The sequence below is a fragment of the Prosopis cineraria genome, unplaced genomic scaffold (assembly GCF_029017545.1).
Source record: "Prosopis cineraria cultivar Desert tree isolate PC_DT_omini unplaced genomic scaffold, ASM2901754v1 PC11, whole genome shotgun sequence".
Taxonomy (NCBI): domain Eukaryota; kingdom Viridiplantae; phylum Streptophyta; class Magnoliopsida; order Fabales; family Fabaceae; genus Prosopis; species Prosopis cineraria.
In genome coordinates this window covers 20,714,792-20,732,121 of record NW_026555342.1, presented here as the reverse complement: position 1 = coordinate 20,732,121, position 17,330 = coordinate 20,714,792, and the positions used below count along the sequence as shown (strand labels likewise).

The 17,330-nt window shown below is 31.4% G+C and overlaps 1 protein-coding gene across 1 annotated transcript; it reads right to left on the bottom strand.

The window, feature by feature from the left end:
• Window positions 1-3,786: 3,786 nt before the first annotated feature.
• On the bottom strand, window positions 3,787-16,535 carry LOC129286681 (GDSL esterase/lipase At1g28580-like). The gene is given in 7 exon segments (XM_054922663.1): window positions 3,787-4,158; window positions 4,292-4,357; window positions 4,360-4,564; window positions 5,124-5,239; window positions 5,242-5,271; window positions 15,906-16,136; window positions 16,242-16,535. Coding segments are annotated over 7 exon segments (1,116 nt in total). The 5' UTR covers window positions 16,522-16,535; the 3' UTR covers window positions 3,787-3,970.
• Window positions 16,536-17,330: the final 795 nt, after the last annotated feature.

The window sequence follows — 17,330 nt, the reverse complement described above, 5'->3', positions numbered from 1 at the left end:
AATTTTTTCTCCTTTTATTATCATTAATGACAAAATCAATTTATACTTACAATCATTTAATCTTGCATGTTTTTATTAGACAAATCATATATAAATGACGTGATATATCTAATTTATATAAGAATTTTTCAATGTGAGTAAAGTTAAGAATTGGGTAGACTTAGCATATAAGTTCGGTTACACCAAAATCAATCACTTTTTAAAGTTTAAACATTAAACTCTATCCTTATTTCTGACTCCATCCACATGCATTGATATTAGCCTCCATGGTAGTAATTATGATGTGTTCTAGCTTGGCATTGGGCTTCTTGATCGTGAGTTATAATGTATGGTTCAATTTTTTTTTTTCCCCCCTTAACCCAAGGCATTTTCAAAGTCAACAATCATGAGATTAATTTGTCCAAGAATTTAAGCACTATTTAAAAGATTATCAACTCCTTAAAAATGTTTTTCATATACACCTTAAAATGATGATTAAGATGCCTAAACTGATATCACAAGTGACACCGAAAAAAAAAAAACATTGAACCTTAATCTGTCACACTCCTTATTAAAGCTTCGTACAATAGTACCTCATGCTCCTCGCTGGCAAAAGATTCCCTTGTTGTTGGGCCTTCTTTGTCTGTCCTTTTTGCCTATTTTGTACAATGACACCATTCACAGCCAAGCTTCCTGTCTTCCATCCATTTTTATTCTTTTCGGTTTCTTATCCATGGGCTCTGCGCTGGCCACCAATATTGAGGTGCTGCTCCTATCATTTAAATTTATGTAATTAAAATTAAAATGTCATTCAATAGCGTAAGAAATTTTTGATTTTAATGGTTATAAATAATGATCACATAAATTATATATACTTTTTTAAATAATTGTGGTTCAAGAAATTTGCAATAATATTTTAAGATACATTATTTTCCTATTCATTAATTATTCAATTGTAAAATTTAAATTTCGGACATTTATTTTTAGTGCCTTTCAAGAGAATAAATAACAAACAAAAAGTATAATATTTATAATTTACTTTTAATGTTATAATCAGAAATATAACGAATATGACTTGTGCACATAAATAAAAGAAATATACGACTCAGTTTTTTTGGACAAAATGTTATACCCAGCTTAATTTTGAGTATAAAAAATTGAAAACTAATTTAACTGTTTAGGCCCAAAAAAAAAAAGCTAAATGGTTTGAAAATGGAGATTTAATCCGTATCCAGAAATTTCAGGCGGGTCACCAGAAAAATTACTGAATTCGAACCAATAAAAAATTGATCCAGTTAGTAACTCATAACTTACAAAGTTGTAAGTTCCAATTTCACTATTGATATGATGACTTTATTAATGGGGTAAACTGTAAATATCTCTCATAAATGTTTTTTGAATTTAGAGACATGTTTTAGTCATGATAAGTCTTGGAATCCAACTCGCCTATCCTTTTATATATATATATAAAAAAAAAGTAGATGGTTTTGAAGAAAGAGTTAAGCAAGGAATGAAAATGTTAGATCAAAATGAAGTCGATGGAGCGATTGCTGGCAGATAACCAAAGATTCATTAATCTCTCGTAATCGCTATGCATTCGTAAGGGAAATCTGCAAATTGATTTCTTAATACAGAATCTAGATGGGAAGACATGGACGCCTCACACACACTATCAATTGGTTCATAGGATTATTTTATTAATTCATTTTCATTGTATTCATCCTTAGGGAATAGGTTCATAGGATTAGATTGATCGGATGGCATGCGATTTTCTCTCTTTTTTTTTTTTTTATCTGTCTTCCTCTATCAAGGCCTTTTATTTGACTTATATTGCTAGATTGATTCCGAAAGAGGGATGAATTTATTTTCAGATGAATATTCCTCAACTCATATTATTTTTTACTGTTTGTAAAATCAGATTGACATGACTATGAACTAGTGAACCAGTCATTTGGCCAATTTGATTGATTGAACAAGCCATTTACTTTGTGACCTGGCTTCTACTCAATCAACTAGCGGATTAAATGGGTTGGTTTAATTTACAGCTTTCTCTTTTCTCTTTTAAATATTGAGCTCTAAATTAAATCTAAATCAGCTTTTAATTAATATTTTAATGTATATTTTATTATTGATAGAAACTTATAACTAATAATTTTTTTTTTGGTTAACTACAAGCATTCCTACAGCCGACAATTGTAAGATTAATTTCTTAAAATATCTAAGCACCATTTAAGATGTTATCCTTTTTTAAGTGATGTTTTTTCATTCCCACCTCCACAAATCAAATCTTAGAATGATACTTAAAAGGTTCAAACTATTATCATCTATATCACACCTACTTGGTACTTATAATTAACATTTGTATAAGATATTATAAGATTTTGTGGATGAATTTTCATTTACTTGAGAATTGATGTCTTCTATTTTTCATAGTCAAATATATATATATATATGAATATTTTTATATTTAAATTAAAACAGATTATTTTGATCATGACTTATTTGACCAATGTTATGGAACCTAAACAAGTACATTTACAGAGTTTCACTGAAGTCACCAAGCTCTTTCCTATTTCAATCTTACGCATCTATCTTCAACATTCCAACTTCTTTTACTTCTCATTCATTAAGGGCAATTCAGTCTTTTTACCAAAAAAATTTGCAACCAAGACTTCTGGACCTGCAGAATCAAATCAGGTTCTATAGGGCCTTGATTGTAATTTTGTTGGTTCTGAGGGCCTTCAGTGCCATTTTCCCTTTCACTTTGTACGTTATTGTTTAAATTTCTAAAATAAAAAATTGTTAATTTTTATATGGAAACAAATTGTCATTTACACTTCTAAGAATATGTACCGGGTCCTACGTTCTAGATTAAAAAAATAATATTTTTCAAAATTTAATTTATATAGGGATAACACATAAAATACATTTTATTTTGAATTAATAAATTATAAAATAGAACATGTTATTTAAATTTTAATTTCATTTACATGGGGAGAATCCCTCCATCTGTCCCCTCTCTTTCTCTCCCCGCAAGTCGACGAGGGCATTTTTGGAAAATGGTGGATTCCAGCATGTTGGTGGGACCGTGAAAGACACCGTTACTCATTCTTTCAAATCCTCACTGCCCCAAATACAGGATATGATCTTTGTGGGCCATATTAGGCCTTTGCCTCTGATTCATAGCCCATGGACTACCAAGCTCTCTTTTCCCACTGATCCTCACTTATATTTCATTGGGTTTGGCCTAGTCATATTCTAGTGCAATCAAGGCCTAATTATATTTTTTTTATCAAGAAAACAATTTATAGACACTAAATTGAAAAATCAAATCAACTAACAACGGGATTATTGGGTCTAATGAAAGGCAATATTTTTTTTTTATATGCGATGAACCAATTTTTTCAAGCTGAAGGCATGCCTTGGGGCCTAGTGAATTTCAAGGGGCAAACTCACCTAAATTTATTTATTCAAAAAAAAAAGAGCCCTTAAGAAAACTAAAGGCTTGTTTGGCAATGAGCAGGTTTTTGTTCTTCAAAAAAAATAATTAAAAAAATTTGTTTGATAATATATTTTCAAAAAGTATTTTAAAAAACTAAAAAAAATCAAATATTGTTTTGAAGAATATAAAAACAGAAATGCCTTTTAAGTATTTTGAGATTATTATTTAAAAGAGTAAGAGAAAATGTAAAAAACACCTGTTTTTTTTTTGTTTTTAGAACATGTTATACAAAATACCCATTTTAGAATAATAAAATAAAAAAAGTTTTAAACAAACCTGAATAATGGGTATAATCCAATGTATGGTTGTTGAAATTTTCAAAGATTCCATTAATTAATTCAGGGAGAATTGGATATAGCCTATAAGTCCCAAATAATAAAACTAACAAGTCTCATCCACTTGTAAATGTTATAATTTGACTTGTAACTGAACTATGGAAAAATAATTGATTTCCTTATTTGATTATAATTCTCCCAATAATGTATACATTCATGAAGCGTAGGGCCTATTTAGTAATCCTTGGGCAATCAATCTATATGCTGCCTCAGTCAGATGAAGACCATCCCAACTAATGTGCTTTGAAGGATCATCACAAGCTTTCACTCCTTCACTTCCACATCCTGTTGAACCACTGTTATTGATTTCACCTCCACAACAAGCTTTCAGATCCATAAAACCTGTCATTTTATTCCATGAAAAAAAAAATATATACACACTTGAAATGGATATCAATACATCTGCAAATTAAATATTCACAATCAAATTAACAAAATATTTTTTTTCTAGTTGAGAGGGAATAATTTATATTACCAAATTTTGTGGGAGAATGATACAATGGTAACGCAGCATTGTAGTAATCAGCATAGATGATATTGTATTGGGATAAAGCACTTGAAGTCGATTTAATTCATATTGGAGTCTCTTGTTGTAGTATCTAGCAAACTTGTTTAACCACTTTAAGCAACCACCTTCATCATAGTCCTTCATGTGTTTGCTTTGATACAATGTTAAATATAATGTATTGCATCCTATTGGAAAATTTCCTGGAACCATGAGCGTTTGAGCTCCTAGGTCAATCAACTCCTGCAACAAACAGATTCAGTTGAACTTAATCTTTGAAGAGAGATTCAAAAACACTTCATCGATTTATTTTTTCTTATTGCTTGTGCATCACGGTATCCTGGCCCTGTTCCATGTTGATATGAGGGGACTTAACAAGGGTCTAGACTAATCTGGATAGAGCATTCTACCTCCAAAAATCCATCCCTAATTTTTGCAAACAGTAAACTTCCATCGCTAAAATTTGCCATGAGTAAATTAGTGACAAACACACTTTCATCACAAATTCCATCCCAAAAAGCATTTGGGATGGATGTTTTGTATTAAATCAAGAGCAAAATCCATTGCAAAACACCTATTTTCTAGTAGTGTTGATAGATTATTTTTGGTCAACAGGCTCTACCATAGAGTTTTAATTTCTAGGGTTGGTACTTGAGATCATTGATTAAGTTGATGCAATTCTTTACCAGTTGATCCACGCACTCGATAGTTATTGGATGGATTTATTGATGCAAGGAAAGAAAAAAAATGAAGGTAAATTGAGAATTTCGTGTGTGTATATATATATATATAAAGATCTTACAACTATTGTGGAAGAGATTGTATTAATCACGGGGGGCACGTAAGTTTTAATCTCTGCCAGACTTCTTCGTAACATGAGAGGATAATTGAAGTCGTTGCCTCCGATTTCTCCCACGAAAATATTGACTTTTCAAAAATATTCTTGCAGCCTGCGACATTAAAATTTATATATAAGAAGCCAAATTTTGTGTTGGAGAGCAAAAGACAAAAATATTTGGAACCAGGGACGGAATCAGCTTCTCAAGGGTGAGGGGCCAAATTTTCAAAAAAATAATATTAGTAATTAATTTTTTTTTTTAATATTCATCATAATTAATATTCTTAAAAATTTTATATAACTTTAAACATGTTAGATAATGATACGAAACATTTGTCAAAAATTAGAATGTTACAAATTGAAACGATGATAAATAAGTTTGAAGAAAAAAATTTGATAAATTGATTTTGAGAAAGAATTAAAAATAATTATTGAAGGTTCATGTTTTCTATATGTTTCCTATATTATTTTATTTTGATTATTTGAACTAAAATATTATGACATATATTCAAATTTTTTGAAAATTATCACATTAATATGAACATTTAAAAGTTTATGTTTGATATATTTAAATTAATCTTAACTAATTTATTTACAGGAAATTAAATAATAAAAAATTAATGAATATATATTTAATAAACAATTTTAAATTTTTTAATAATTTAAATAAAATAAAATATGTATAATACAAATATTTTCTATTATTTTATAAATAATAAATTCAATAAGAAAGTAATAGAGCTTCATATATTAGACAGAATTTTAAATTCCAATAATGTGTTTAAATCATTCAAAGCTCATAGAAAAGATAAAATTTTTACTAATTTAATGATAGTTTATATTGAGAAAAAAATTGCTGAAAATTTATGATAGACATGATAATTAATTATTCTTATATTATGAAAAATTGATGAGTGAAACTTAAAAATAAAATATTTATTTATTTGTTATTTATTTGCAAAATTAAATATAAATATATACGTGAAAATATTTATATTATGTTAGTGATATATATATATATATATATATAACTTTCCTTCTATTGATATATAAGAATTAATGATCACGTCTATCATAAATAATTAATAACTATATATGTTTTGTCATTTTGGCCTTTCTTAATAAATTTTTTTTTGACTTCGCCCCTGCTCAACCCTATATCATCACTAGTATAACTTATTCCTGCATTAGGTTATTTTAATTTTTTTAAAAAAATTGAAGATATGATATTTAAAAAAAGAAAAGATTAGTGTCGTTATTTGAAGCAGTAAAAATACGGAAGTTGACATGTAATATATATTTATATATATGAAATGAATCTTGTATATAAAAAATAAAATAATTTCAGAAGCTACACTATATAAACACGGCATCTGCATGTAGAATATTTCAATCAATGGGAGACAACTCCTGTACAGAAATTTTTATTAAGAGAGGCTAAGATGATAGAAGTAAGATATTATTGAATCAAACTTTTAAAAGAGAAGAGGGTTTACATGATAAAGAACACATTGATTTTATTGCTCAAAGGAGTTTGAACAAATTCTGATTTACAACACAATCAATGCTCCCTTTTATAAATAAAGGGAGGAGAGTCAAGACAATACACTATTATTACACGTGAACACAATTTTCTAAAGTTAAAGTAGACATGACTAAAAGTAAAAGTAGCTTTGCTAAAATTGATCTGACTATGGTGGACAATTTTGTCAAAAAGTAAAAGTTATTTTTGACAAAAGTAAAGATGACTCAAGATGACTCAAAAGTAAAGATGTCTTTAACAAAAGTGGATATGATTAAAGCAAAAACATATTTTTCACATGATTGAAAATAAGGCTTCAATCACCTCATATGCTTGTAGATTCTTTCTTAATTAGAAGCAAAATTGAGACATCTCTTTTCTTGCTTTCTAAGAAGTCAGTCTAAGAGACTTTCCACTTTATCTTCATCCATATCTTCTTGTTCTTCAGATGGTCCAAGGGTACGAAAGTCTTTTGTCTCCGAAAATTATTGGTAGTACTAAAACTCTATGTCATAAGAATCCTAGGGATTTGGAGAAGGAAGGCTCAGAGGAGATCCTGTATTCTGAGATGACTATGTTCCATGGATTGAAGAATATGGTTCCATCAATGTTAAGAAGCCTTGTTGAACAACAATACCGACAACCATTTTGGAAACTGGTATTGCATAAATGGCGATGGATCATTAGGAATAATAGGTTGATGTGGAATAGGACTAAGAGATGTGCACTTGATGCTAAGATATGTGCTTAGGAAGTTATCCATATCACATAAAAAATATTTTAATTCGGATAAAATTAATTTTTCATGTGATGGCCAATTGATAGAGATTTTTCACAGACAAGTTTGGTTGGCAACATAAATATTCCCATGGCTATCTGGATGGAAGGGATGATAAATAACAAAGAAGATAAGCCTTCTATTTGTCCAAGGGTACCTTCCATAGACAATAATTTTCAATTCCTTGAAATGGTGACAATCATTCAAGGAAGTTCCAGAGATTATAACCTTCATTAGCAGAATTATAAAGGTAATGATAAATGATTAAAGGTTGAAAGGCTAGTACACATGCATAGAGAGTGGAGAAAGACTAAAGATACCACATGGCTTCTTCTGATATAGGACCCCTGATGTAAGGTATGGCCAATTATGGGATTTGTATGTCAAAGAACTTAAGCTGTGGCTAGATTTAGGTTTTTTGAAGAAGAAGGTGAAGTCAAAAGAATAAGCTTTTTTTAGCTAATTAGTGGACTTCGGTGACAAATTTAAGATTAGAGATAGGAGGGAAAACTAGTTTTTTGGGCATGATATTGAGGATGAAAAGAGGTTGATGGTATGAGGTTGTTTTGAGCTGGACTCTTTTTCCTTAATGGTGTTGTGGTACGAGGGTGTTACGAGGGTGAGATACTATGCAATTGTGTTGTGGTATTCCTTAATGTGTTTGACTATACATTTATAACGGGAAAACCAATCTTGAGTTGAGCTTTAGGAAGTATGTTTTTATTTTGATCAAGGGTTTTGGGAATGGTGTGTCATCTATTTCTACCATAAAGTGGTAGGGGTTGAGATGAAAGCTAAACTTCTCAATGCCACATTTCAAAGCTAAGACTTCTTTGTAAGCTGTGATAATGCTTTTCAGCAGGTTTGAATTCTCCACTAGTATGATCATGGTAATGTCTTTTTCCATTATTTTCTTCAATAAGCATTACTCTCCAATAGCCATCACTTGCATTGGTTTGTAGAATTCCTTGTCCTTTATCAGGAATCCTCAAAGGTGAAGGATGCTAACAAATCTACTTTAGATATTGGATAGCTTTTATCTGGTTGATTCTGCAAGGAGGTGGGTTTTTTTTTTTTTTTTGCAATAGCCTAGACAGTTGGTTGTTGTGATTAGACACCTGAAGGATAAAGTCCTTGATGTAATTCATAATTCCCAAGAATTGTTGAATTTGAGTCCTGGATATATTTTCATGTAGGAAATTGAACAATTTTTTAGCAATATGTGGGCTAAGGTAGTGCTATCCATCTTGAATAATCATTGCCAAAAATTCTATCTGGGTTATACCAATATGACCTTTACAGGTTAAGAGCATAATTCTATAGTGTTGGATTATTTTGTAGAATTAGGCTAGGAGGTCTTTATGTTCTTGCTCAGTTTCTGAGAACAAAAGTATGCAATAAATATAGACAAAGGTACTGTTGATGATGGGCTCGAAGATACAGATTATGGCCTTTTGAAATTGTGATGGGGGCAGTCTTAAGCTAAAAAGGTATAACTGTCCACTAGTATTGTGTAACATCCTAAGTTCCTCAAGTAATTATCAATGTTTTCAAGGGTAATTTAGTTAATTTAGATAAATTATTAATTTAGCAAGGTTTATAGGAAACTAATATAGTTTTTGAATCCTTGAACAGTCTTAGAAGAGGGCTAGGGCTATGTTTGAGCAGGCTATGGCACCAAAGGGAGTTTAAAATTTTGTGAGACTTTCTGTACCATGCACTATAGCGGGTGTGTCAATGCGCTGCGATGCACATGCAAAATTTGCACTTTTCATATCGCGAATTAGACTCAAAAAACAAAAGAGAGAAAGAAGGAACTCGAGAGTGACGACAAAGAGAGACTTGTGGCTAGTAGGGCTTGCTTCCAGCATGATTTTGGAGGCCTTTCAAGCTTCATATATATTGGGTAAGCCTTCCTTTCTTCTCCCTCTCCCTCATTATGCAAAAATTTAGACATTTAGGACAATGGGGGCTTTGATTTCGATTCTCTTAGGTTTAAACCGAACCCATTAGTTTATTTAAGGTCTTGGGGACTTAATCAAGCCTTTAACCTTAAGTTTATGAGTTTTGTGATGATTGAAAATTTTTGGTAAAGATTTGGACGAACCTAGGTATAATTTAAAAATTTTAAGACAATATAGGATATTGGTTAGTGATTTTGATGTGTTGAGATGTTTAATAGGATAGTTAGAGTGTTTGGGAATGGTTAATGTTGTTAGAAAATGAATTTGAATGTTTTAGACACTTATAACCTAGTGAATTCGGAGTTATCCAGAGTGATAATTGATGAGTGTCACTTGATTGTGTAGATTGAGCATTGCTCACGTTATAATATGCGTATAGAACATGTGGAGTTAACGTTGAGCCACGGTAACCCTTTTGTGTGACAAAGGTTTGAGGTAAAAGAATGATTTACACTATTTGATTATATTGCTTAATTGTATGTGAGTATATATGTTAAATCCATTATTTGAGATTTGTTAACCTAGCATATTGCGAAATGTGATTTTGTACATGAAAAATATATCTGTAAATGATGAGGAAGATGAAAGTTATATATGAATGGGTTGAGAAATTTGAAATGTATATGTGATATATATGTTGAGTGAGGGCATAATCATGTTAGAGGGTGGAAGTTCACCTATAGGAAGGAGTGGTGGAAGTCCATATGGAATGTATCTTCTTAGTGTCTAGTGACGCACAGTGTTGGACATTTTCTCCTTAATATCCATACGGGATACGACATTGGAAAGTAATACTATTTAGCATCAATGATGCAGTGTTGAAGTAACACCACCTCGATTCGTAGGCTAGAAGTAGGATAGGACATCTTTGGCTAGGTGATCCTATCACTGAAGGTGAGTTCGGATCATTGTGAATGTACACTTAATCCAAGACCCTATGGTTTTGGTCGGGGTGATATGAAGGCTTGGATGGTAGAACGATCATGCTAGTAGTAAAAGATTTGTATTGATGAAAAGAGTATGTGGTGATATGCTAAAAATATATGTTGAAGTTTTATAATTTTACTCTTTTATGGTTGTGCATATTAATTAATAGTAGTGAATTATTTTGTTACTGAGATATTTATCTCACCCTATAATTATATTTTACATATGAGGGCTCCGGTAGGGGCAAGGGGAAGGAAGAGGCTTTTGAAGAGTGAAGAGCATAGTTCTATAGCTCTTCTCTTTCCTCTTTTTGGGTATTGTAACAAATATTGTTAATATATAATGCCAACTTAGGAACATGACATTGTTGTGATTATCCCTTGATATGAATTTGTGATAAGGGTGTGTGTATCTTGGTCTAAGGTTAGTGTTGTGGATTAAGTGTATGTGCTTGGCCAAGTTACACTTACATGTGATATATTTAAAATAATTGATGTGCCAAAATGACTAAGTTGATATATGCGTTAAGTTTTATCCACCCCTTATGTTGTTGTGAATTGGGATTTTAATGGTCATTTTAAGTGTGAATACTTAATTGTGTGTTATGATTCAATTGTCATGTTGTATGTGGTCCATTTGAGGTGGTTAAAGTATCTCTGGGACTAATGGCAATTGGCATTATGAGTTGGATATCTTTGTGTGTGTTTTAAGGTGAAAACGAACCATTTTAGGTTTAGGTGTCCATCTTTTAAATCGATGATTGTTTGAATGTGAGATCAGTGCCATTAGCTAGAGGCTAAAAGAGTTTTGTATGGACACTTGAATCGCTCAAATCAAACGTTGGATGGTGAAACGGCACACTTTGGAAGTTCAAAAAGCCGTCATGACAGCAATCTACTGTCATGACAATAAGTGCGCACTGCGGCGCATGGTAGTTGCACCATGGCACAAGCAACCTTCGAGAGACTTGTCCCTTTATGCCATCCGTTGCGATGGATAGGCCAGATAATTGCAAAATGGCTTATTTCAACCCGTTTTAAAGTGATTTGATTTTCATGCTTTCGTATTTGTTCTAAATTAATTTTTAACCATGGTTTGAGCTCAAACAACATTTTAAAAAGGGTTTTCTTAAGATCCCAATATTTTAAACTAATTATCTTTTAAACCCTTGAGTTGTGATAACTTCTTTATGGGATTTTATCTATTCCTAATTATCACAATAGCGTGTATGAGTGTTGTCCTGATAATGTTGAGACGAACATTACATATTGAACATTAAGAATGTGTAAGGCTATCTTGTGATAGTCTATTGGATCAATTCCTAATTTCCAAAATCTTGTTTTAAGATTAAATTTAGAAAATATCTTGGCCTGTTTTAGATGGGCTAGTTGAGTATTAATCTTTAGAAGTGAAAATTTATCATCCTGTTAAAAAGTATCTAGATGCTTATACTTAATCACTAGTCTCTTTTTTGCTCATTGTTTTTCATATCTATTTTCAACATAGAAAGCTTGGCATGCCTAATCTAATCTGGCTAGTTTAATGAGCCCTTGCTTAAGTAAAGTTGTACATTCTTGTCTAACCAGCGCAAGATCTTTTGGATTCATTCCGAAATGAGATACTTTTGTAGGATTGATGTCTTTTTTCTTAAATGGGAGTTTGATGAAAAACTTCTAATTTTTCCATAAAGGAAATGGAGATATTGAAATTGATCATGATTTTCACATCAAAACTAGATAAGTTGATCCCGAATCTGTTCATAATTGGAAGGGCTCCCTGAATTTCTAGGATACTCAAGATATTAGTGTACTTACTAAAGAATTGTTTAGATTTTATTCCATTGGGAAGTATCTATAAGTTCTGTATCTGTCGATAAACATCAAAACCAACAAAGTTGTCTTTAACAAGTATATCACTTCAAAGGAACTTAGTCCAAATGACGCATGCAAGGAAGAATATTATATCAATTTTTCTCCTGGTAATAAGATCTATCCTGAAAGGCTTTCCATCAGCTATAGCAAAATACTCTTCATGTGAGACCCATACTTCTTTAGGAAGTATATAGGGCTTTATAACACTTCTACAAGAACCGATATTAATAAAAGTAATGGCTGAAATGGGCTTGTGATATTTTCTAGGTAAAACTTGGACTTTTATAGTGGGTTGAGGAAGCTCAGTATGATGAGGGTGGCTGCAAGAGTTTATTGGCCCAAAAGGAGGTGAATGATGAGGGTTTATTGGTCCAGAGAGGGACCTAATAGTATAAAGCAGTAGATATTGTTTTTCATTAGAGTCAAAGTCTTTCTCTAATATGGGAAGAATATATTGAGTATCTTCATCTCTTTCAAATTGTTCTTCAAGGACATATTTAATATCCTAATCATCATCAAGAGGAATAATAGTCTTAAAAGAATGGAGTAGTTTCATGTCTTTCTTGGATTTATTCAGTCATCTAAAATGCCCTTTTTGCTAACAAATAAAACATCTATATGACTTTTTCAACTTTAATTTGAGGTACTCCTTTTGAATGTAAAGGAGGTTTCTTCTTTTTACTAAAGGATTTAATCCTATACTTGTAGAAATGATTCTTCTTCTTGCAAGAACATTGATCATGGTGTTTCTTGCATTTAATCTTCAAATAATCTTATGTTTTTAGAATGGCTTGCCAATATCGCTGTTCAACAAGGCTTCTCGACGTGGATGGAACCATGTTCTTCAATCCATAAAACATAGTCATCTCAAAACATAGGATCTCATTGAGCCTTCCTCCTCCAAACAGCCAGGATATGTATGACATAGAGTCTAAATACTATCAACAATTTCTAAAGACAAAAGACTTTCTTATCCTTAGGCCATGATAAAGTAGAAAGTCTCTTAGCACTACTTTTCAAAAATCAAGAAAAGAGATGTGTCAATTTATCTTCTGACTAAGAAAGCATCTACAAACATATGAAATGATTGAAACCTTATCTTCAATCATGTGAAGAATTTGCTTTTGCTTTGATCATATCCACTTTTGTCAAAGTCACCTTTACTTTGAGTCATCTTTACTTTTGTCAAAAGTAACTTTTACTTTTTGACAAAATTATCCACTTTAATCAGATTAACTTTAGCAAAGCTATTTTTACTTTTAGTTATGTCTACTTTAACTTTAAAAAAGTATATAAATAATGGTGTGTTGTCTTGACTCTCCTCGCTTTGTTTATAAAAGGGAGCCTCAGTTGTGTTGTGAATCAGAACTTGTTCAAGACTCATTTGAGCAATAAAATTAGTGTGTTCTCTATCATTTTTCTCTTCTAAATCCTCTTCTATCCTGAAAGCTTGGTTCGACAATATCTTACTTTTGTCATACTAAAATTCAAGTATATTCTGCACTTGCTTCTTTGAGGAACTTGTGCATTAGAAAAAATCTAACCATGATCCATGAGTTTGATCCCATGTCATTATGCTTAGAAATCTATGAGTTGAAGTGTCAAGAGGTTGAGGAACCTATAATAGCCTATGTTTGCTTAAGTGGCATTAAAAAGCCTTACCTAAATCAATATTACTCCTAAGATACATATACATGAGGATCTTTGGATCTAGACGTGCATGAGACCGCCCCGATGGTAATAAGAAATTTCTACATATCTTGTAAGCATAAATACTTAATAGTAGCTAATGTGCAGATGAACTCTGTTGTTTCTCATACTAACTTGTTAAAATTATGATGAGTTGCATAAAAAAAAAAGTAGAAAGCAAAGAGAAACAAGTAGCACACTAAACCAAAATCTCTAAATGCGCAATGAGTAAAACTTCAAAAGAAGAATTTACACTATGGCTAAGTAGAGAGGTAAAAAAGTTATTAGTAGTCATTTTGCTTATACGATGTCAACCCATCATAGTTTTACTAACCTAGCATCAGCATTAATAGAGTTATACACACACACAAATAGGTTCAACTTTGTAAACCATAATAAAAACTAACATTGTAGACAAATAAAACCTAAGAGACTATGAGCAATGAAAATATATATGTATATATAAGAACTAATACAAAACATGTTGAAAGTATATGAACTAACAATTGTATTATTTTTCATGTGCCTGTGTAATATGTAAATATATAATTGTCCATGGGATGACTAGATGAGGGAGTGGGTGTTAATTTTGTAGCATGGGTGAACCAGATATTTTACATATGCACACACACACATATTAACTACAAGGAAGTAGATGCTTCAAGTTGAAGATATTTTTTGAATGTTGCCTAAAGTTAAATATGGCGACAAATTAAATAATCCATCAGGGGACATCATGTTACCTGTTCATAAATATAAATAAGGACGGGGAGGAGGTGTTTTGGGGTAACGTGGTCCCATCCCTATTTGAAATGTATATTGAAATGATGTGGGCAAATGCATTAGCTAGCTGTCGAAAGCAATGTTGTGAGAAAACTCCACTGGAGACACTGAAGGGTCAAGGTATTAATTTATTGGATCGTAATTAGTGACCGCATATTGTCATACATGACCAACTATGTCTTATTTGTTTATATCAATTCCATAGATACTAAACAGACACAATCACACGCACACTTCTAACCTGAAAGGCTAGCTTTTGTCTACATTACAAATTATCAATTATGTCAAATTAATTGTCCGACTAAACTAGTACAGGTTTTTATAATGAAGTCACTAATAAATCATCAAATATATATAACACTAAATAAAAAACAACCAAAAAATAAATAAAAAATAACATAATTTTGTTATTGATTAAAAAAAAACAGCCAATTAATAATGACTTTGTAGCATATTAACATGTTAGTCTCACTCCCAAGTGGAAGATCGTTAGTTCCAATTAAAAAGGGGAGAAGTCAGTTAAGTCTCAAACTTAAATTAATGGCAGTTAGGTTTTCACAAATTTTTTTAAAAAAATGGTTATAAATATCAATTCAAACAAATATAAATAAAAATTACTCTTATACATTAAAAGTTACATTTCATATTTAATACATATTTATAATTGAAAATTTTAAATTTATAATTATCTGATTGATATTTACAATTTATTTTATAAAAAATTTTGTTCACACCTAATTGTCATTAATTTAAATTTCCGGACCTAACTATCACTCTTAAAAAAAAGAGTTGGTTAGAACCGACTTTTTACAAGTTCTGCCAGTCCAGTCCAACTAGTTCACTTTTTGATCGGTTTTTATCAATTTCAAATTTCACATATGGTGTTGCAAAATCAAGTAAGACGACAACAACAACAACAAAAGAAAACAAAACTGGATATATGGTTCTGACCGATTTAATTCGATTTTAACAACAGAGGTGAAAAGAGAATAATACCCTTCTTAAAAATTGAAGCTTTTAACGTCTGATATGAACAAGAATTTGAAGACCTAAGCAATCAAGTGTGAAATCAGAGTGTGTGTGGGAGAGAGACTTAATTTTATTCATAAATCACTACTCCTACAATGTTTCATGATTAAAAACATGACGAGATCAACCAAACAGAGAAACCCCAAATATGCAGTTAAGTTTTTTTATATACCAAGAACTTACTTGATGAAGAATTGCAGAGTGAAGGCAATAATTCTTTAAACCATGCTAATTGAATTCTGAGAGAATCGTTGGTTTGATAATTGTGGATATCTTTCTCTTCAAAGAACCCTAGATCCATGGCCGTTGCTCCTATAACTGCAAAATTCACTCCTTCATCACTCTTCCAATTCTTCACACCGCCATTCTTGATTCCCAGATATGGCTTCAACAATGGAATCCCCATAGACTCGGCTACACAGCCCAAGAATCCAACAACAATTTAATTAATCAGCAACAGTAAAACAGGGAAATTAATGATTCCACTGCCAAAGCGGCCAGATCTTAGAGTAGTGATACCGATGAAATCGATGATAAGACGGCCATCGGAGCACCTTCCGGTGGGGTGGCCAAAGTAGGTTTTGCCGTAGGGAGGGCGGAAGCAATGGTGGAGCGGCGGTGGTTGGGAGCTGAAATACAAGTTTCCGGTATCGGCAATTGAGTCGCCGAAGTTGAAGATGGATGTGTAGGGGCTTCCGGCAGAACTAGAAGGGCTGAATGATAATAATATCGCCGCTATATACAGTACCATTGCTACAGTCCTTTTCTGTTGCAGAGTCCAAAGTGGAGAAGATGCCATCGGAAGTCTGTCTCACGCACGTTTTACTTTTTCTGTCTTCCACTAGCATCATTTAAATTTAGGATTTGGGAAGAATTTCAGCAAAAGGACCTTGCAGGGATTTAATTTCCAATCAGGACCATTGCTCCATTAGAATGTGAAAATACATGCAGGTTCAAGAAACTAAATTAAAACTTTTTGATAAAAAAATGACCAAAATGCCTTTATTTTTTTTAACAAGTACTTTTCATGTTTTAACAAGCCAACAAGATCAAATATGTAAAATATATTGACAATTAGTTCTCATAGCAAATAATTTACAAATTTGCATTACTGAAATGACAAGTTTATATGTTATGGTATTAACAAGTTCTCTTCATGTTGCAACAAGTTAATAAGACTGAATATATAGAAGGTATATTGTTAGTTAACAAGTTCTTCTACTGAATTAATAAGTATATGCATTAGTAAAAAAAACAAAGCTAGGTTTTCCGTAAGTCTACTTTATATACAAGTAAACAAAATTGAATATCCATAATGTATTATCAACAAATTCTTCTAGTAAATTTACAATTGTACATGTTACCGAAATAACATGTTATATTGGGTTTATAATATAAACCCAATATTGTGACAATTTAACAAGATTAACTATAGAGAAGATATTGTTAACAAATTTTATTAGTGAATTAAGAAATACACATTTGTGAAATAACAAGTTAGAGTTTTAAAAAGTTCATTTCATATTTTAAAAATTAAAAGGCATCATTAATTTTCTATCAAGACATATTTTCATTTCAGTCCTTTAGTCTATCAGTCCTGCAATATAT